The following is an 18290-nucleotide window of genomic DNA, read 5'->3' on the forward strand; positions in this document are numbered from 1 at the left end:
TACTGTAATTAAAAACATTTTTTTCAGTCTCTGGTCAAGATTTCCCTGCTATCAGGAGAAAAGAAAGCTGAAATGTTCATGATTTGCACATTGTGATGTATGTGTAAAATACATTTCAACAGGTGAACTTCTGTTATATAAATATGCAGACACACACACACGTTTATATTTAATGGTATTTACAATTTTCTAAATGTTTTCAAATAATATTCACATTTAGAAAAAAATGTAACCCTTTAATTAAAAAAGACAGCATGACTCATTTGTGTGAGTCATTTGACAAACATATGCAATACGCATAATTGTTGTCAAGACAAACTTGGATGTTACAGTATATATAGGACAAAACAGCAATGTCTATAAAACAATAATACTGCTCATGCACACTAGCAACTACGTTGGCCACAATGTTTTATTAATATCTGCAATATCTGCCATTTCACAGCATTCACAGCATACACTGGTATTGACATTTAGATTGTATTGCGTCATCGCATGAACGGTTAAGAATGGCAATCTTGGAGGCAGTGAAAGATTTATTGATCGAGGTGTAGATGTATCTGTTTGTAAAAACTTATTAAAAACCTGTTTAGAAAACTTCTGACTGCGTTTTAATTTACTAGTGTGATATCTTCAAAGGAAGAAGGACGAAAAAGTCAGGGGTGGCGAGTAATCCAAGCTTTTTATTACTCAAAGAAAAAATGAACAAAATAAATACTGTCAGGCTCACTGCCTCCACAGTCACATACACAGCAAAATAACAGTCTCTGTGAGTAACCAGTCTCTCCCTCTCCCTGCCCCAGGTCTGTGGGGCGCTATATCTTTTCTCTACGCCAATCACTGGAATTAGAGACAGGTGATAGTTATCATTCACTTGACCTCCTTATCACCGCTCATGAGCAGTGATAAGGAGGTCGAGTGCGGAGATGCATCGTTCCCCCGCTACAGACCTCGCTTTACCACGCCCACCTCACAACATACCCCCACCTCCCGACTCAGGCTGGGGAGCCATCCGGCCTGCAGCCCACATTTCTAGAGAGGAAGTCGGCGACAGCCATCTGCACCCCTGGCCTGTGGACCACCTTGAATTTTAAAGGCTTTAAATACCAACGGGTGAGCGCGCGTTGCTATCCTTCATATGGTGGAGCCACTGGAGGGGCGAGTGGTCCGAACAGAGAGTAATTCCAATCCCATGAGGTAATAACGGAGGGTGAGGATGGCCCACCAAATGGCCAAACACTCTTTTTCAATGGTGCTGTACCTGGTCTCTCTGTTTGAGAGCTTACGACTCAGATACAAAACCGGCCGCTCCTACCCTCCGACCACCTGGGACAGGACTGCACCCAGCCCCCCGTCCGACACGTTGGTCTGCAACAAAAAAGGGAGATCAAAGCTAGGAGAGTTTAAGAGCAGCCCGCCGCACAGGGCAGCCTTTACCTTGCTTAGGTAAAGAATTTGCTCAGAATAATTAGGAATAAACCTTCTATAATATCCCGCCAGCCCCAAGAACTGTCTCACCTCCTTTTTGGTCTTGGGATTTGGGCAGGCTGCAATCGCAGCAGTCTTACAATTTGGGGACGCACCTGCCCATATCCCAAGTGAAAGCCCAGATACCGTACCTCCACACGCCCAATTGCACACTTCTGTGGGTTTGCCGTGAATCCAGCCACCCTCAGCGATCTCAGGACAGTGTGCAGATGTTCCAGATGCCTCTGCCAATCATTACTGTATAAAATGATGTCGTCGAGATAGGCAGCGCCATACGCATTACCTATGTGGCCGGAGGATTTTGTCCATTAGACGCTGAAAGGTGGCAGGAGCCCCAAACAACCCAAACGGAAGAGTAATAAATTGGTGTAATCCAAACGACGTTGTGAAGGCTGTTTTTTCCTTGGATAATGGTGATAAGGGAATCTGCCAACACCCTGTCGTTAAATCCAGTGTCGAATAAAAGTGAGCTGAACCTACAAATCAAGCAGCTCGTCAACTCGGGGCATTGGATTTCGACACTGCATTCACCTTCCTGTAATCGACACAGAAACGGACAGAGCCGTCTGTTTTAGGTACTAAGACTATAGGGCTCGTCCAGTCTATGTGAATCTTCTATTACGCCCCAGCATGGCCTTCAATTCACCCTGTACCACCTTTTTCTTGTGTTCAGGTAAACGATAGGGACGGCTGCGCGCCACCTCCCCGGAGATCATTTTGATATGGTGCTGTATAAGGTCTGTGCATCCAGGCAGGGGTGAAAACACGTCTGCAAAACCTCCCGCACTCGTTTCCCTACTGGAGACCTAGCTTTACCTCGCCACAACTAGCCTAAAGATAAACTAGGTGCAATATGTTAGCACAAAGTGTGTAATGGCTTGCTTTATCTTGCTAACAAGCATCTCAGCATATTTTTAATCACACATAATACATCCAATTAAAAAGTGTGGTACAAAAACTTAGCATGAAAACTTGCCCAGGAGCACAGGAGAAAATGCTCTTTCTGAATAAATGTCCTCCTCAGTAATAATTACACTCAACAACATTTATCATAATACATTGCTTTTTAAGTAGCCTGTTACATAAGCACGGCTCTTCAGGTTTAGTGCGCATTAACAATAACATGGGGAGTCTAATTTCAGGTGAACAGTTCACATACAGCATTATCATATTCAGATTGGTTAGTAATATGAGGGCACAACATCACTCCAGAGGTCTGGAAAGTGCATTGGGATTATTATTTCATTAATTATTTAAAGTGTAAGTGGTGTAACAGAGTTAAGTAATATTACATGTCTTGCTTACCAATTAGACCCAATTAAGTTGCGGTCAATATTTGTCATATTTGTTCAGCAAATTTTGAGGCGAAATACAGCCTATACTATCCAAGTGAGCTTAGCCATTTGTAACTTGAATGTACAAGTGTGGTAACTTGAATGTGTTTTGAGTGTCTTGAAGTCTACGCTATTGCTAGGTGATTTCTCACAGACCCAAGTCATAAGTCCAACTGGTTAGAAAAGTCAACAAGCCATGCAATTTGAGGTATCATTAGTTTGCATAACAAAAAAAGACTATGCATGAGAAAAACAATCCAAAACCATTATGTTCCGATTATATTTCCAAACATAAGAATATGACATGCATCAATATTATCAAAACTTCAAAGCGGTTCAGACAACTGCTTCCTCTAATTATTTTATATTTTTATTCCGTGTTAAATATTGTTCTAAGATCCTGCCTTTTTTTTGCCTCAATTTATCTTCACTTACAGATCTTCATTCATACAATATGAATATTTCTTTTAAAATGAAATTCAGCACCTTGTTCCTTTTTGCAATTAGTGCTCAATTTCCAGCTGATGCTTGAACGCATTGAACTCAGAGACGAGCACGACATGCACATGTCTGATTGTGCTTGCATAGTCCATTCCTGTCAGAAAACAAGTGAATCCAGCAGAGAAAGGAACACAATGAAACATTTAGTGTCATTTGGAAACTGTGTGGGAGTGAGATCAATAAATGTTTAGGCTGTTTGTGGATTTATTTTATCTCTGGTGAGGTGTGTGCATGTATATTCATGAGAAAAAAAAATTAAACAATACACAGCCATTCTGTTCCTACGAATTTCACTCTCCTGAGATCATTACAAAAGGCACTTGCAGAAATAAACATAACAGTTCCACTGAAAGCATGAAGCAGACTTCAATTCTGACATTTAAGCAGGTCCTACTGTATCTGTACTGCTAATCGGGTAATTATTCCAGCAACTAGCGTGTGATGCTACATATCTGAAGGTATAAATGGAGATTTAAGAACAGGCTTTGAGATATGCAAGTTCAATATTGCTCATACCGACAATAGACTGATACAGAAAGACAGATTTGAGAGTGGAAACTAGCTCTGTTTCAAAACCTAGTGAGCTTAGCCAAGTGAACCTTACTCCCTACACCCTACATAGCTATATTCTAAGGCAGCATCCTTATTGTATTAGAAACAATTTGAATGCACAACATTGGCTGAAACTGTCATACAAATGAGAGACTCAACTCGCAATTTATTTCAATACAGGTGACGTGAGAGGAACATACTGCCTCATTTCCAATCAAGCTGTAACTAAGTAGCAAAACTGTTTTCAACATTGGGTACCTGCTGCCTTGAATTTGGCAAAAACAAGGTGCACACAATGCTTACTAGGTTTAGGAAAAGAGCAATAGTACAGCAATAGTGTGTAGTTTTTAAACGTTGCCAGATGCATAAAACATATATACAAACACCATTTCCCACAGTGAAGGAGAAACCCGTCAGAAGCAGGACTCGGGCACAGGTCTCTGTCTGCCAAGTGAAGTGCTGCTGTATCTAATTCTCTGTAGTGTTGCATAGGAGGATTTATCAACCGTAAGTCCTTTATGGGGGGCCGGCACCAACGTACTATTTCTTTGGAGAGACGACGTCCTTTTCAAAGTCATATCTAGTCTGCTCTGAATACTGGATGAGCTGTAGGCGCGTTTTATATTAGCTGTGCTTGAACAAACCTGGTTTTCTCTGCTACTAACCATTTTATTGGCACTCTTGTGAGAAGTACCGGATTTCCTCGCCTCGACTCCCTTCCCATTTAGAGTGCCGTTGGATAGAGAGAGTTTGGTCAAGCTCTTACTGGAAAGCGTTTTTCCATGACCCACCTCCTTGCTGATGGCGGGAAGGACGCCATCTTTACTCCTGCTTTCCCCAGTGGCCGTTTGCGTCTGGCTGGTATGAATCCTATTAGCGGCAGCCGCCTGGTTCCGGAGCCGTTTTAACGTAGAGTCTCTGGAATGAGATGCACTGTTGCTAGTGCCATTGGGGAGTGCAGTAGGGGAACCTTGAAGCGACTTGCTTCCTTGAGTCCTTTCGTGCTCCTGCCTAGTTGATGTTGAGCTGCTTTTGGCCCATGAACCATCGCAACTGATACCATTAAGGTCTGATGCTGGTCTGCTCTGGCCTTCGGGTAACCTGGGCGAATCCGGACCTTGATAGCTACTTCGCTCCACACCGTTGAGACTACTGCTACAGCTGGGGGAACTCAGGGAATCGTCCTCGCGAAGCTGGGCTTTGACCTGTGAAGGACTAGCCACGATGCTGACTATGGGCTCCTTGGTACATCGAGGCCGCCGGCCAGACTCAAGGTACTCCACCAGCTCGTCGTTTGCCGATTGTGGAGCTACGCTGGAGGGCTTTCTGCGTTCCTTGGAAGCAAATGACCAGCGCAGTGGAAGAACTTTGCTTGGGCCTGTCTTGGATTTTGAGTGGTAGCGCATACTCATGCTGTGACCCCGGACGCTCCGTACAAATGGCGTCGGCTCAACTACACCTAAAAGCAAAAAATGGAGGGCTAGTAAAAAAACAGTTTGAGGAGAAAAGTGATATGCAGAATCTTTTTTTGTGTTTGTTTGTGTTTATTTTACGGTGTTATTTTTGATAAAACAAAGTCTCAGCTTACAAATAAAAATGCCTGCATATTTCAAATTGTATTTGCGAAATTTGCTAATGTTGTTTTGATGTATCGTAAAATCATGAATTTACATTTACATTTATTTATTTAGCAGACGCTTTTACATAAAGCGACTTACAAATGAGAACAATAGAAGCAGTTAAACTAACAATAAGACAACAATATGCAAGTGCTATGACCCTTCCCAGTTTAATAAATACTGTTAAAGGGGTCTTATTATTCTCTTTTACGAAGTCTTGATTTTGTTTTTAGGGTGTACTAAAATGTGTTTTCATTCTTGATTGTTCAAAAGACTTTAAAACATTTTTTTAATACATATTTTACATTATTACAGCACCTCTCTCCCCAGTCTGGCTCGAACATGCCGATTTTGATGAAGCCCATCCTTCTGAAATATGAAATGTGCTGTGATTGGTTAGCTGGCCCAGTGTGTTGTGATTGGCAGCACTTAGCGTGTGTTTGGGGAATGTCCCGCCCCTTCATAGTTCTTCTCTAATGTAAATATTGAGGATGGTGTCAATTTCAAACCAATTTGAACCCGATTCAGACCCTGACAATGTTAACGAACAAGAGGACTGTGCAGAACGGATTTCACAGGACATTTCAGAGTGGTTTGTTTTTTTGTAATTTTCTTATACATTATATATAAGATGTTATCCACCATTTAATCGTGATATTTGTCGGAAAACTAAGGTAATACAAACAGTGATCGATCACAAAACCATGGTTAATTTTCCTAAGGAGCGGTGCACAGTCTTACAAAAGCAAGAGCTTACTAAAGCAACAGAAAACAAGTTGTTCTCCATAAAATGTGCAGCGCACAGATAAACGTCGGGGTTATAATGTTCAGGAACAGTGTTTAAAGTAAGTTAGGTCAAACAAATGAGTTTTGGAAATGTTGTGGAAAAAACAGTGTCTCTTCAACAAAGCGATATCACTGTCTTCTCTAATGCAGCTCAGCCAGTTAAAATCATCCTTAACTGAGATTAATAAATGCTTTATAAGTATTTTTCATTGTTAGTTCTAGGGTAGTTAACTAACAAGTGGAACCTTATTGTAACATGTTATTAATTTAGTTATTATTTAATGTATATTTGAATAAATCTCCTAATGTCTGAAAATGGTCAAAACAAGTTATGACAGCCACCATTTAATTGAAATGAAACAATCTGTATTGTATAAAGCGCTGTATTGTATAAAGGGACTTGAATTGATTTGATTACATCTAAAATGATAATAATTAGATGGCCAGAGACTTTCCTTTGAAAACGACTCAATGGAGCAGGTCACTGTACATGACTTCATTAAATTGTAAAAGAAATACCACTTATTGTTTTAAGGAGTAGTAGACATAAATCAAGAGTTTACTGACCATTATCTTCATTTAGAGGCTCATGAATGACAGGAACGTGTGGTGTTTGGGGCTCAGGAGCTGAAGATGAATTGGACAGCTTGCTAGTTGAATTGGAAATTCGGTTGTCTGCATTCAATCGGATGAGCCAGTGATCTGATATAGAGACGCTGGAGGAACCTGTGGGTCAAAAGTAGCCTAGTCAACATTAGGGACTTTAAGCAACAGCTGCTGATGGAACGACAACGGCAGCCGGAAATAAACGGTTAACTGCCGTAGCTAAAGAGCGCAAAAATCACTAAGCAACAGTAAAGAGTACGGCATAGGGGATAATTTAATCATTTGACAAAATACAAATAAAGAAAGTGATTTTAAAAAGCAGGAGAGGGTTGCTTTGGGCATTTAATGATATACATAAACAATTACAATGCCACATACCAAAAAACATAACATTAACTTTCTTAATCTTTCACGTAGTAACGACTACGGCAAATCAGCTGTTCTCCCGCAGTAGACGGGGAGTCGCACATGCGCAATAGAACGCCAGAATGCCGTTGCCGTTCCACTTCATGCAAGTCAGAATGCTGTTTGTTTTCTGATAATACCAGGAACCCTGTTCTCATTTTGCTCTAGCCTTTGTATGTGTGAGACTTGTTTCTATTAAACACCCATGAAGATGAGATGGAATGGGTCCAAACAAGTATTATGCTATGCATACCAATGATTGTGAGATGCAGGTTGACTGCTGGTGCAATAACCTTTCAAAAATGAGTAACAGAACATGGGAAACATGCAGCATATAAAAAATGTCTCGGACGGGTTGACAGAATCGATGCATGTTTTTATGTGGGAAGGATGATATTTAGCCTAATGTTTTTGAAAGAAGTCATGCTTACTAAGGCAGCATCTATTTAATCAAATACATTAATTAATTTATTTAATCTAATATTTTCAACCTCTTATGCTTACCAAGGCTGCATTTATTTAATCAATATAGTAAAAACAGTAAAATTGTGACATTTTCAGCATCATTACTTCACTCTTCAGTGTCACATGATCCTTCAAAAATCATTCTAATATGATGATTTGATGCTCAATAAACATTTATTATTATCATCAATGTTGAAAACAGTTGTGCTGCTTCATTTTTTTTTTTTTTTTTTTTTGCTGTCCAGAAAGTTCAAAAGAACAGCAATTATTTGAAAAGAGTTTTCATATTCTTGGGCGAACTATCCCTTTAAGTCAGCTATGGAAAGTAGGAACAACATGTTCTCTGGATCAGACAGCTCTCATATTTATGTGCAGGTTAAGCTGCAAAGTTTCATATTATAAGGATTGACAAATCACAAAGAAAGGAGAACTATTTAATGAAGTACATCACAAGCTTCAAATAGACATATCTGAGAGTTTATAAAGTTTATGCATAAATGCTCTGGGGCACGTTAGTGTGGAAGTGAATCATACAACTTTGATCTGAGCACAACAGCCAACACTGAAGGTGATCGCTTTAGCTCCACAAACGTGAACCTGACAGATCAGTTACTTTATTTTGAACAGTAGCTTGAAGCGGTTCACAACAGTTTAACTCAGTTGAGCTCAGACTCCACAGAACTTGTTTCTACTGTGAATCAATGGGAGCTACTGATAACAGATCCATTTTAATTACTACCACGATGGAGTAACCTAAGGCCTCTGCATGACATTTCATGACTAATTACATCACCTCTGACAATATCAATATTTATTATAATGTAAGATTCAGTATATATCATTGAAGAGCAGCTCACTGAAACATTGTTCTTATCCCATCTTCTTGAAACATACAAAATGTACCATTTACAAAAATATACCAAAATATGCACGTTTAAATGTGCCTCGCTGCACTATGGAAAATATGTTAACATACCTTGAAGGTACACTATGCACCTTTTTTTTTTTTCAAAATGTACAATATTGATATAATGAGTGAGTACAGCATGAATCTATCTTTTTGTCTTATCCTGAATCACTCTGCTACGCCTATAATAATATTCTGACTATTTTAGACCGGGCGTACAATGTTCTTCTGCAAGACGCATGCAGTGTTGATTATTAACCTCTGGTGACCTTAGCGTGGCGGTCAAAAATGACTTTTTTTTTATTTCAATTAAATGAATGTACGATTTTAGTTCGATATTGTTTTTTCATTTAATATTTGTATTTTTACAGGATTTTATGGTACTAAATTAAATTTACGTAGTTGTTATAATCCATTTATTCAACTTTTGAGCATAGACCTGAAAATGAAATTTCCAACTGTCATAAATCTTGAATGCTTTGAAACAGAATTAAGTTTGGTCTTTTAAAGAAGACACTTGCCAGATTTTTGCTGAAGTGAAGAATTTTATGTTTATTATGAAAAATGCACAAACATACCATTTTCAACTTTTATATGAAATATATATTTTCCAAAACACATTTTCCTCTAAAAATCAAAGCCATAAATCTGAACAGATTTGGGCTTGATACATCAAACAATTAGCTTTCAGGAACATTTTGTTTGAAATATAAAAAAAATTATATTTTTGGTTTTCACTGTTAAGAGTACATGTGTGACTATTTTTTTCAGGGCCATTTCACCCCAAATTATGTCCGTTTTTTTTTTTTGTGTAAAAAAAAAAAAAAAACCTTTACCAAGTTTCGTACTATTCCAATAAAGTAAAAAAACAAACAAAAAAACTACAATTTTCTGTCAAAAATGAACTAAGAGCACCAGAGTTAACACTACAATTTTAGCACTCATTTAGAAAACATTGCCATAAAATTTGGAATGCGTACAGTGTGCAGACACATTTTAAAAGTAAAGATTTTGTTAGAGGAGTAATGGCTAAATATCTCAATTACCTGTGAAATTCAGACTTCACTTCATATTATAACTATACAACATTAGTCTTTTAATATGGATTTAAATTCAAAGCCATTTTAATTGCATTTACTTACTGATGTGCACTTGATTCATGCAACCAAAGCTGATGTTCTTAACTTAATGTTAAGAAGAATGATGTTCTTACTGTTCAAAAAATTGAAAGAAAAAAAAGAAAGAAATTAATACTTTTATTAAGCAAGGATGCATTCATTTTTACAGTAAAGATTTATATTGCTACAAATGATTTCTATTTAAAATAAATACGGTTCTTTTTTAACTTTCCATTCAAAGAATCAAAAATACATTGATAATAATAAGAATGTGCAGCAAATCACTGTATCAGAATGATTTCTGAAGGATAATGTGACACTGAAGACTGAAGCAATAATGCTGAAAATTCAGCTTTGCCATCACAGGAATAAATTACATCTTAAAAATATATCACAATAAAAAAACTGCTATTTTAAATTATAATAATATTTCACAATATAATAATTTTTTATGTCTTTCTGATAAAATAAACACAGCCTTGGTGAGCAGAAGAGACTTCTTTCAAAAACATTTTTAAAAATCTCACCGACCCCAAACTCTAACTTTCAGTTACTGCCTTGAGAGTGGTCTATGATTGTAATAAACATAGCAACAAAGAAAGCATGCAAAATGCATTCAAATCTGAATCTAAATCTAATGATATGCAAGAATGCCATTTAACCAATGAATCCACCAGCACTACAGGCAGATTTAAAAAAAGCTTAGACAGACGTTACTGCCTTCATCTCATATCAGTTTGCTTTCACCCTGTGTTTTTCACCACTTATTTGCATAAAGCTGCATGGACACTGCTCGACTTTTTGATGTGCGAGCCTTCACCCCCCATAGAGAATGAATTGAAAACGCCCGCTCAGCTTGCTTCAGTGGAGATATGCGGTTGTCATAATACATTTTTAGGTTATATAACTTTGATAGTTTTACATGTCATTTCATTGTGTAGATTTGATTTGTTGAAGAATCATATAGCATAACTTTAGAGGACTGGAGAGGAAAGGAAAACAGTAGCAGAGACATTTGAGCAGAAAAAGAAAGTGACTAAATTTTGTCAGTATATGTGTGTGAACATGTACGAGACAAGCAACTCGAAACCATGTCTGTTCCCAGTGAGGCTAATCAGCAGCTCGTCCTTCCTGCAAGTGTTTTATTCCCATTCCTTCAGCAAGGTTATTGTTGTGGCAGCACAGGGATCAAGTACACTCTGGAGTGGTGGTTGAATTCATTTGTGTCATTTCTGTGTTCATATTTGGATTCTGAAGATGTGGTTCTCAAGATGTTGAGAGAGAAAGACATTGAGAACTGCGTAGAAGAGCCATTGTAGTCAGAAAGAGGATGGTTGTGCCTTTTTTCTCATCATTGTAATGCAAAACATTGCCGGATATACTCTATTGTTCAAAAATATGAGGAAAGTTTTTTTTTTACGGTTTTAAAGGAAGTCTCTTATGCTCACCACCTGCATTTATTTGATCAAAAATAACTTAAAATATTATAATATAAAAAATACATAAAATATTTGAACTTGAGATGGTGGGATAGATACTTAGAGCCTAGAATGCACTACTTTGCATAAAATAAATAGTAAATAAAGTTACTCTAGCAGCGATTTCAGTGTTCTGTAGAGTAGAGGTTTTGGTAAAAATAAAATAAAATAAAATGAGTTTGTATTGCATTTTTAAATGGCACCCTTTCTAACAATTCCTCAAAAGAACAGCAAAGCATATGTTTTCTTTGTATCGATCTTTCTAACAATGTAATTCAAAAGCAGTAATGTCATTTTCAAACTGTGACAAGCAGGGCTGGGCCGAGAGCCGTGAGAGAACGGCGTGAGTGTTTTGTTTATTTTGATAAATTAAAGTGTTGAATGTTCGCCGATTCCCGCCTCCTTCTTCACTTATCAACATACATTGCTACACAAACTCTACAATAATCATACATTTCTTAGTGTAAAGTTACATTTCATGAAGGGATAGCACATCGGACCGGCTGAAATGAAATGCTCAACAAAACTACACTACTACTTTTAAAGAATATTCTAGTACTCTCTTGATAATGCACTTTTTAGTATGTTTTTTGTTTGTTTGCCCTTGGTATGAGGATATACAGTAATGCAGATTCGAGTGTTCACCTTGTAGTGAGCAGTTAGCTGACCAGGATGGAATGGCATCACGTCTCTGATAGAACAGGATGTAAGCACCACGAGTGCACACTTCTCCCTCTGGCACCGGCTCAACAGTGCTGTCATCGTAGGCGTACCACTGACCGTCCACTGAGTTCCTGCAGTATGCTGTTCAAAACAGAGATTCATTATATTCAGAATGCAGTTTACTTCATGCTCAAGTATAGCCTTGCACGGGGGCCAGAATTACTTGGACAATTCTGTTTTCATTGTTTCATTGTTTCACTGTTTTCACGTTCATTGGACGTATTGTTTTCATTTTAAACATTTACATACACATGCATACAAGTACTTACACTGCAAAACATAAATAAAATTTACAAATTTGTACGTACGCATATAAATCTAACAAAATGAAGTACATGCACACTACTGTTCAAAAGTTTGGGTTCTCTTACGCTCACCAAGGCTTGATCAAAAATACAGTAAAAACAGTAATATTTTGAAAAATTATTGCATTTTAAAAATAATAGTTTTAATACATTTTAAAATTAAATTTATTCATGTGATGCAAAGCTGAATTTTCAGCATCATTACTCTAGTTTTCAGTGTCACATGATCCTTTAAAAAACATTCTAATATGCTGATTTTCAGTTGGAAACGGTGACAGATTCATTCAGGATCCTTTAATGAATAGAGAGTTCAAAAGAACAGCATTTATTCGAAATATATATATTTGTGCAACAAAGTAAATGTCTTTACTGTCACTTTTGATCAATTTAATGCATCCTTGCTAAATAAAAGTATTCATTTCTTTCAAAGAAAATCATACTAACCCCAAACTTTTTGAACACTAGTGTGCATTTAATATAGATTTAAAATGATACAAAGTGACAAATGAGGAATATCACAAGTAATTAATAACAAGCCAATGATATTCACAGTATCACAATGCAGGGTTACAAGAGTAAACTTAATAACTTAGTATGCTTCTGAAATTCTTTAAAGTTTATGATGTTCTAAAACAAGAATAAAAACAGCTTACAAAAAAATGAATGACAAACAGAATTACAAAAAAACAAACAAAAAACTCTTGTCTAATGATATTTTTCCCCCATCTCGATTAAACTCGATCCATTATTAAGAAAGGGGGTTTGCAGTGTAAATGAATTAGCATAAAATTCTCAGATAAAATATTTAGTATTTTGGCTTGTACCTTGAAGTATCCAAATGATTTCAGCTTCAGCAAAGTTTCTTCTCTGACAGCTACTATACTTGGCAATTTCTGCCAGTTAAATCCAGCAGCTTGAACAGAAATGAGGCTGGAATATTTTTCCCATTCCTCCTGGGTGAACATCAGGAGCCATCTTGTGTCGCCCTTTTCCATGGTCTTTTAACTCTGTGCTTCAGTTACAGTCAGATGGATGGAAGTGACCCGACCCATCACCTTGCATAATCTGAATCAAGCACCCTGCCCTATATAGCTTGTGCTGAGATTTGTTTGGGGTCAATATCTCAATGAAATGTGAATCCTCTCCCCAGGACCCTAGATCTAGAAGATCTTTTTTCAAGTGTTCTTTTTCAGAATTTTCAAGTGTTCTTCCCTAATAATGATTCCATAAGTCCGACTGTGATCTCACAATGTGTGACGCAGTGTCTCATTCCCCTCTCAGGGCACCATGGTTACATGCATAACCTGAGACATTCCCTTTCGAGGGAACTCGTGCTGCGTCCCAGCTGACGCTTTGGGGAACTAAATACCCACTTCGCCATGCTGACAAATGCCTGTCTTGGTGTGAAACTGTATAGGCACGACTCAGAACGAAAGCACCTGAGACCCACAGGTCCAGGCTGAAAAACCTTACAAATGTGTGCAGGGCTGACCAACCTGCAGCATCACAAACATCTTTGAGGGAGACTCCTGACAACAAGGCTTTTGAAGATGCCATATGTCAAGAGGAATAAGCTCTCACTAACAGAGGTGTAGGCATACCACGCACCTCGAAATTATTGAGCAGTCCTACAGACTCTCGGTTGAGATACCAATATTCTGGAGCTGATCCCCCTTAGTCTTTTCCATCTCTGACCGGGGATGGTATATAGTGCTCCTGGCCTGCAATAGAAGGTCCCTCCTGACTGTCTAGGAGGGCTATCAGGTCTGAGAACCATACTTAGGCCAGCCATAATGGGGCTACCAGAAGACGACGAAGCTTGACCCGGTGAATTCTTCTAGAACTCCCAGGAGAAGAGCGATCGGGGGAAATATGTATAGAAGATGAAGCTTCGGCCCCTGTCTGCACCATGGCATCCAGTCCAAGCGGAGCTGGATGCGCGAGAGAGAACCAGAGTGGAACATGAGTCATTTCTTGTAAGATGGAAACAGGTCCACGTCCGCCTTATTTATTCCATCATCTAGGGGTGGAGTCTCCATTCCCCGGGCCTCAGCCCCTGCCTTGACAGGACGTCTGCTCCCAATTCAAGGGATATAAAGTGCTCTGAGCGAGAGCAGTTTGCCCTGGGACCACAGGAGGATCTGGTGTGCCAGCCTGTATAGAGGGCGCACCTCAGACCCCTCTGATGATTTATACACAAGACCATCAACATATTGTCTGTTTGAAATAGAACATGGTGGCCTCTGGGATCTGGGAGGAAATGCCTTATCACTAGTAATGCAGCTAACATCTCTAGGCAGTTATATTCTAAGAGAGATGATGCTCCTACCACAGACCCTGAGTCGAGCGGCCTTCCACGACCGCTCCCCACCCTATGAAGGATGCATCTGTCGACAGTCTTGTGATGACAGGATGCTTCCAACACTGGGCCTAGGGACAGGAACCAAGTCTTTTCCCACTAGACCAAGGAACGAAGGCATCTGGGTGTAACCTTGATCGTGAAACCCCCTGGTCCTGAGCCACCACTGTAAGGGTCTCACGTACAGCAGGCCTAAAGGTATCACATTGGATGCAGCTGCCATGAGCCCTAACAGTCTGCAACGAACTTGTGTGGACACTGAGATATGCAAACTTGTCGCTTACCTCCAGGGGGACTGCTCTGAGAGGTCTACGCTTAGCGTCAGGACCTCTTTCCTGAAACCTTCCTCAAGAGAATAACAGCCGATAGTGCAGCTTCGACCCCCAGGCTTTTTCATTGAGGGGGGGCACAAGCCACAACCCTCTCCTCTTGTTCCACTACCAGAGCCTGCTCGCGGTCGACCACTGAGGGAAGTACCCCGTTGAATCGAGGCAGACGAGAACAGTCCCTACAGTCTGCAGGACCCATTGAGGCACATTTGTGATCAACCAAAGTTGCCAAAGATCAACCAGACAAGTAAACATGGTATGGATGAAAGGCAGAATATAATATATTAACACAGGCATCTAACTTCTCAAAGTCAGATGAGCATCATTTAATTCCTCAATTAAATGCAACCAAAGACCAACCAAACAAGTAAGCGGTCTGGATGATAGGCTGAATACTATATTAGAATTGTTTCAATTAAATAATCAGGGCGGTTATTTACAGAATCAGCTTATTTACAAATAAAGTATAATTTGTTGCAAACACACAGATCATTTGCACGTGGTCAGAGGAACGAGAAAGACAGGGAATCTCCAGTCTGCTCAGTTCCCTCCTTATTATACAGTACAGGCCAAAAGTTTGGACACATTACTATTTTTTTATGTTTTTGAAAGAGGTTTCTTCTGCTCATCAAGCCTGCATTTATTTGATCAAAAATACAGAAAAAAATTTATATTATTGTGATGTATTATTACAATTTAAAATAATTGGTTTTCAATTTATTATACTTTAAATTATCATTTATTTCTGTGATGCAAAGCTGAATTTTCAGGATCATTACTCCAGTCTATCACATGATCCTTTAGAAATCATTCTAATATGATGATGAAACAGTTCTGCAGCTTAATATTTTTTCATAACCTGTGATACTTTTTTAGGATACTTCGATGAATAAAAAAAAAAAGAAAAGAAAAAAAAAAAGAAGCAAATGTTTTAAAAATAGAAATCTTTTGTAACAACAATATACACTACTGGTTAGTAATTTGGGGTCAGTAATTTTTTTTCTTTCTTTTTTTGAAATAAATCAATACTTTTATTCAGCAAGGATGTGTTAAATTGATAAAAAAGTGATAGTAAAGAAGATTTATATTATTAGAAAATATTTTTTTTATTTTGAATAAATGCTGTTCTTTTTAACCTTCAACCATCAAATATATTAGGCAGCAGAACTGTGTCCAACACTCATAATAAATCAGAATATTAGAATGATTTCTAAAGGATCATGTGATGGACTGGATGTCACATATGACACTGAAGACTGGAGTAATGATCCTGAAAATTCAGCTTTGCATCACAGAAATAAATGATAATTTAAAGTATAATAAATTGAAAACCAATTATTTTAAATTGTATTAAAAAAAAAATCCTGTATTTTTGATCAAATAAATGCAGGCTTGATGAGCAGAAGAAACCTCTTTCAAAACCATTAAAAATAGTAATGTGTCCAAACTTTTGGCCTGTACTGTATATATATATATATACACAGTGTGTGCAGAATTATTAGGCATTTTTTCTTTTACAGATAAAATAAGCCAAAAAAGAGATTTAATTCAGACTGAAAAGTCAAAAATTATTAAATCCCCATGAGAAGGATGCAATACTAATGCAATATTAGAAATTGCAGTTAAGGCATGACCATTGGACAGTGAAATGCTCATTGGGTCAGCAGGGTCAGACAAATACAGGTGGAGAAGAAAAGACACATGTTAACAGCAAAATAATTAAGAATTAAGGTGAAGAATTAAGTGTGAAACCATCAGGAACCCTTAAGTCTCCAGCACCACCATTTTCCAGAACTGCAACCTACCTGGAGTCTCCAGAAGTGCAAGGTGTCAGGATCTCAGAGACTTAGGTAAAGAATCCTAAAAAATGACCCCCACTTAATAAGAATCACAAAAGCCCCTTTCACACAGAGATTCCGGAAAATACACGGATAAAGTGACCCGGGATTTGACCCGGGTTCGTTTGATTTTGGTTCATTCACACTGCCAGTGATTTTCCGGAATCGTTCACACACAACCCGTAAAAATCCCGTAAAGACACGTGACATCGATGTGACTTGTAATGTCTCAGCAGCGTCTTAAGTTTGCTTATGAGCTGCGATTTCTCTCTCGAGAAACCACGTTTGTGCATTTCTTTCTCTGATTCGATCATAAACTTGCGCATTACGTACCGTTTCACAGCTGCCGAACGATCCCGGCTTCAGCGTCATCACTACGACACGGCATTATTACGGCTTTTGTTCACACAGCACGCGTTCCAGGACTGAACACGGCAATGTTACTAGGTCCCGACCTGGCATCGATGCCGGCATCAATCCCGGGTCGTGTTTGCGTTCACACAGAAGGCGTTCTGGCAATTTCCCGGCAATATGCCGGGATCATCGCACTGTGTGAAAGGTGCTAAACTGAAGTGTTGTGAAATACATGAAGACTGTTTTTTTATAGGCTTTATAGACAGACAGATTGAGAGTGACTCTTGAAGGACCAGCACCACATCCTCTTCAATCACTATTTGAAGAATTCATCTTCCAGAATACGTTATAATAAGTTTTGGGAGTTTATTTTTAGTCCATCTCTGCAAAACGGACTTCAGGGTAGGAGAATAAACTCCCAAAACTTATTATAACGTATTCTGGAAGATGAATTCTTCAAATAGTGATTGAAGAGGATGTGGTGCTGGTCCTTCAAGAGTCACTCTCAATCTGTCAGTCTATAAAGCCTATAAAAAAACAATCTTCATGTATTTCAAACTGTGCGCTCTCCGTTCCCAAGCAACCACACACAGATTGAGTGTATCAGCTCCCGTAATGTAGCATCGGGCACAGATTGAAGCTGCTTAATTGTTCTTAATGGGACAGACAACACCAAATAAGACTGACAGTTTTCACACAGAGTGCTTGCTGAAGACAGAAAGCTGATACAGAAAGCAGTGACGCAGCACCAATAAAGATTGGACTAGTTGTACACGTGGCCAAGTGTACCTAAATTTTACGACATTAGGTGAGCACATGGGACACGCGATTCTAAGCAAGAAATACATGAAGATTGTTTTTTTATAGGCTTTATAGACTGACAGATTGAGAGTGACTCTTGAAGGACCAGCAAGCCTGCACAATTTTATGTAGATTGGGCCATAGGTGGGGCTATAACTGTTAGCTTTATAGATTACATATTTCTTAAATAAATAGCCTGTATTGTCTATAAATGGTCTTTTCCATCTATAATCTAGGTCAGTGGTTTTCAAACTTTAAGTGCGACACATATATAGGCCTACAACAATTTACATGCAAACAAGTCACCAAATAAGACAAACAA

At 38.5% G+C, this 18290-nt stretch overlaps 1 protein-coding gene across 1 annotated transcript in view; it reads right to left on the bottom strand.

The window, feature by feature from the left end:
- Positions 1-392: 392 nt before the first annotated feature.
- The window catches only part of usp43b (ubiquitin specific peptidase 43b), an 84257-nt gene continuing 66359 nt past the window's right edge, over positions 393-18290 (bottom strand). The window contains exons 13-15 of the mRNA XM_082162056.1: positions 11905-12063; positions 6848-7006; positions 393-5334 (exon numbers count right to left, since the gene is read on the bottom strand). Coding sequence (XP_082018182.1) covers positions 4289-5334; positions 6848-7006; positions 11905-12063 — 1364 coding nt within the window. The 3' untranslated portion in view covers positions 393-4288. The remainder of the gene's footprint in view (positions 5335-6847; positions 7007-11904; positions 12064-18290) is intronic.

The sequence above is a fragment of the Leuciscus leuciscus genome (genome assembly GCF_965113295.1).
Source record: "Leuciscus leuciscus genome assembly, chromosome: 1".
Taxonomy (NCBI): Eukaryota; Metazoa; Chordata; class Actinopteri; order Cypriniformes; family Leuciscidae; genus Leuciscus; species Leuciscus leuciscus.